We start from the raw sequence: 3,850 nt of genomic DNA, 5'->3' as shown, positions 1-3,850 counted from the left end.
TTCCCCTTTCGGCTCCTTGCCGCTCACCTACAAGGTCGTCGCCGAACGTCGACCCGAGTCTACGCGCCTAGTCGCCGCGACATTTCTGGTGAGGATGAAGCTGCTGCCAATGGCTGATGAGCTCGAGACAGCAAGCGCAAGAACGATGCGCTTGTCTTCTAGCACGACATGAACATCTAAGATCACGAGCAAGTTCAGGAACAGTTGCTATAGCGTAACCAGCAGCCAGCCAACGACTCACCAGTTTCGTTTTGTGAATCAACCAATCAACAATCTCATCGTTGTGTAAGAGGTGGTAGCAGGTACGCGATCGCCCTTGACGAACATCTCCAAGCAGATATGCACTCCACCTTCTGGTCCGTACAAGCTGGCTTCGAGGGTCAAGACGAAGTCGACGGAGCATTTGGTCCTCGTTCGAGGACGGGAGGGCTCGGTGTTACTGACATCTGCCTGAACGGACAGCGGCTCAAGCTTCACCCAGCCAGTGCCGGTCCGTATCTGTCACAGCCAACGAGCTGTGCCACCAGATAAACAAAGACAAAGCTTACTGGTGATGGGGTTGGTGCTGAGGGGCGAAGCAACTCCAGGTGACACAGCAAGAGATGGTGTAAAGAAGTAGATTCCCTAGACTAGAAGGGGCAGTGAAGAGGTAGGGCTGCTAGCTACCTACAGAGGAGATGGGTGATCGACGAGAAGATCAAGTCTGAGGTTGTCTGCCTCAGACCCCCTACTATTTATACAAATACAGTGGTGCACAGACCAGGTACCTATTGTCCCTTGCTTGGTCAGAGTCTGCTGACTCGTGCCTTGCCTCCTGATCTGTCACATGGCGTCCTCATGACTAACACCTGAGTCATGCTAAGTCCGGGCTTCCTCCGATGAGTAAGCCCCCCTGCTGACATGTGAGTCACCTGCCAGTGAGTGAGGCTGGGCGCTCCCGGACCCCACAAGGTCCTGGGTTCGATCCTGGCTCCTCCACTTTCCAATACGAGTTGTCCATGGTCAAGGTGAGCGTCTCTCCTAGTTCACATGACCCCCAGGTCACGTGGCACGAGAAAACTGTGACAGTATCCAGGATGGGAATTTGTGGGCAAGGTCCTCCGGGACTCGATCGCGCTGAGTAGCACGAGCTGCTCGTGCACCATTGATGAGAAGCGTTAGGAAAGTGAGCAGGGAAGGAGATAGAAGTATCCATGAAGAGGCCCAGTGAGCGTACGGAGTCAGTCGACAGGAGTATAGCGGGTGGGGGCAACGAGGAATATGGAGGTGAGGGCGAGAAACCACGGAGCGCGAGTACGTGTTTAGTGCGGTGAACGTATGGGCGCCTATATGCGTCACAAGCTCTTCACCTTGACGCTATAAAGAGCGTCCGCGTACAAAAGAACGTCATGTTCATCCTCCCCTTGCGACACCATCATCTTCCGCCCTCACGAAACCCAATTCCCCAAAAACCAGTGGGCTAGGCAAAGACAGCCAAGATTCATGACTTCGGGCGCAATGTTCCACCACTGCCCGCGCTCGCCGCCAATTCCAATGGGCTGCAACTAGACTCTGTACGTATGGAATCCGGACGCATATAAGCATACATACACCAACTTTGTGCCGGTGCAGACTTAATGCTCCCATGATAGAGGCCGTCTGACCCGTAACTGCTCACACTACGGGTCCCTAGATTTCGATCTCAGCTATCTCATCGCTACGTGTGGTTGAATGCTGATGCCTTGATAGCGGAATCATGCTTCCAAAATAATATGACTCGACCAACCCGTTGATTGACGACTTGGAGTATTTTGATATCCCGACGGGATACTCACTTTCAGGCATAGCTGTAGCAGACGACACACTGTCAATGTTGGTTACCGCAGTCGTGAAGACTCCGAGTGCGAGCGAGAGCGTGATTTCGCGTTCACGGCTGGATTGGCGTGGCCGTTCGTGTGTCCGTGCCTGTCACGGACGTTGGACAGACGCCCCTTTTTGCCGCCCATTCCCTTCCCTTTGATGCCCACCTTCCATTTCCGGACCGTTTCCTTTCCTAGCTCATCCCAGTTTGGACACTGTAGATACGTTCCCACAGCCGCATGCTACGTTCCCGTGATCGCCATGCCCTTACCTTTTCTTTCTCGCCCTTTGTTCTCCCTTTGTCATCTTCACTGCCTCGCTCTCGCGCCTTGTCCTTGGTTGCTAAGCAGCCCCTTGTCAAAGTTTTCTCGTGCCACGTGACCTGGGGGTCATGTGAACCAGGACAGACGCTCACCTGGACCACGGACAACTCGTATTGGAAAGTGGAGGAGCCAGGATCGAACCCAGGACCTTGTGGGGTCCGGGAGCGCCCAGCCTCACTCACTGGCAGGTGACTCACATGTCAGCAGGGGGGCTTACTCATCGGAGGAAGCCCGGACTTAGCATGACTCAGGTGTTAGTCATGAGGACGCCATGTGACAGGTCAGGAGGCAAGGCACGAGTCAGCAGACCCTGACCAAGCAAGGGACAATAGGTACCTGGTCTGTGCACCACTGTATTTGTATAAATAGTAGGGGGTCTGAGGCAGACAACCTCAGACTTGATCTTCTCGTCGATCACCCATCTCCTCTGTAGGTAGCTAGCAGCCCTACCTCTTCACTGCCCCTTCTAGTCTAGGGAATCTATTTGCTTACCTCATCTCTTGCTGTGTCACTTGCGGTTGCTTCGCTCCCCAGCACCAACCCCTTCACAAGTAAGCTTGTCTTTGTTTGTCTGGTGGCACAGCTCGTTGGCTGTGACACCCCTCTAGTATATAAGGACCCCCCTAGGCGCTCCCTAGTCCCCATCTCGACCTCTTGGTCATTGGGACTAGGTGAGTGACCATAGCGTTGTATCTCTCTTCGATTACTAATGTATAACTTGGTCATTGGGACTAGTCTGTCGCTGCCTGCGTGAAGACTAGCTTTCGTAGGTCTTGTGCCTTCGTGCCGACCTCCGCTCTGCCCCGTCGAGTTTTCTGCTACGTTTATCCCTCTATCTCTCTCTTTCCTTTTTGGCTCCCTGCCGCTCGCCTACGAGGTCGTCGCCGAACGTCGACCCGAGTCTACGCGCCTAGTCGCCGCGACATTAGGTCGAGATCTCTCCCCCGGTGCTGACACTCTGAACAAGAGTGTCCCCGCCGCCGCTACATTGCCTCCCCCACCCTGGACTGCGCCGGCAGACTTCACGCGTGGGACGCCGAAGACCAAGACTACTGTCACCAACGGAAGGACCTAGACGACGGACTCTGGTACTGGGTACCGTGCGAGCAAAACCCCTGCCCGAACCGTCATCACCGTCCTGCTCGGATCAACTGGAACGCCTTTTCGGACGAGTTCATCCCAGTCCCTGACTCCCCCGCTGCTGAGTCGCCCACGACTCGATCCCCCATCCCCGGTACTCCGACTGACGAGCTTGAAGTAGCGCTACTCATCGCGCTTCCCCCATCCCCTATCATCCCCCCAACCCGCCCACCGTCCGCTCCACCCATCATGGGACAACAAGGCGGACAACCGCAGACGACAGGCCCCGCCAACAACCCCCAGCAGGCCCAACCGGGCACCCAGACGGCAATGCAACCCCCGGACCCCATGACGGTATTACTCCAGTCGATGACCCTCCTCACTCAGTCCATGGCGCAGCTCGCCAACTCGACCACTGGGGCCAACAGCCTGAAGGCGGTTCAGAAGCCCTCTCCCTTCAAAGGCGAACAGGGGGGCAAAGCACGACGCTTCCTGGCCGCGTTCACTCTCTGGGCCATGTCCCAAGGATCAACACTCAACCACGTGGACGCCACGGGCAACGCGATCAGCGCGCGCGACGACCAGTGGATTCGGGCAGTCCTCTCCTT

The 3,850-nt window shown here is 55.9% G+C and overlaps 1 protein-coding gene across 1 annotated transcript; it reads left to right on the top strand.

The window, feature by feature from the left end:
- Positions 1 to 339: 339 nt before the first annotated feature.
- On the top strand, positions 340 to 3,839 carry DICSQDRAFT_175678 (uncharacterized protein; the record flags this gene model as incomplete). Its single annotated transcript, XM_007371566.1, has 2 exons — positions 340 to 490; positions 3,130 to 3,839. Coding segments are annotated over 2 exons (861 nt in total), but the record flags the coding sequence as incomplete, so codon positions are not given.
- Between the last annotated feature and the right edge of the window lie 11 nt (positions 3,840 to 3,850).

The sequence above is a fragment of the Dichomitus squalens genome (assembly GCF_000275845.1).
Source record: "Dichomitus squalens LYAD-421 SS1 unplaced genomic scaffold DICSQscaffold_120, whole genome shotgun sequence".
NCBI lineage: Eukaryota > Fungi > Basidiomycota > Agaricomycetes > Polyporales > Polyporaceae > Dichomitus > Dichomitus squalens.
Note: the sequence above shows the minus strand (reverse complement) of the source record. Positions and strands in the feature narration are given on the sequence as shown.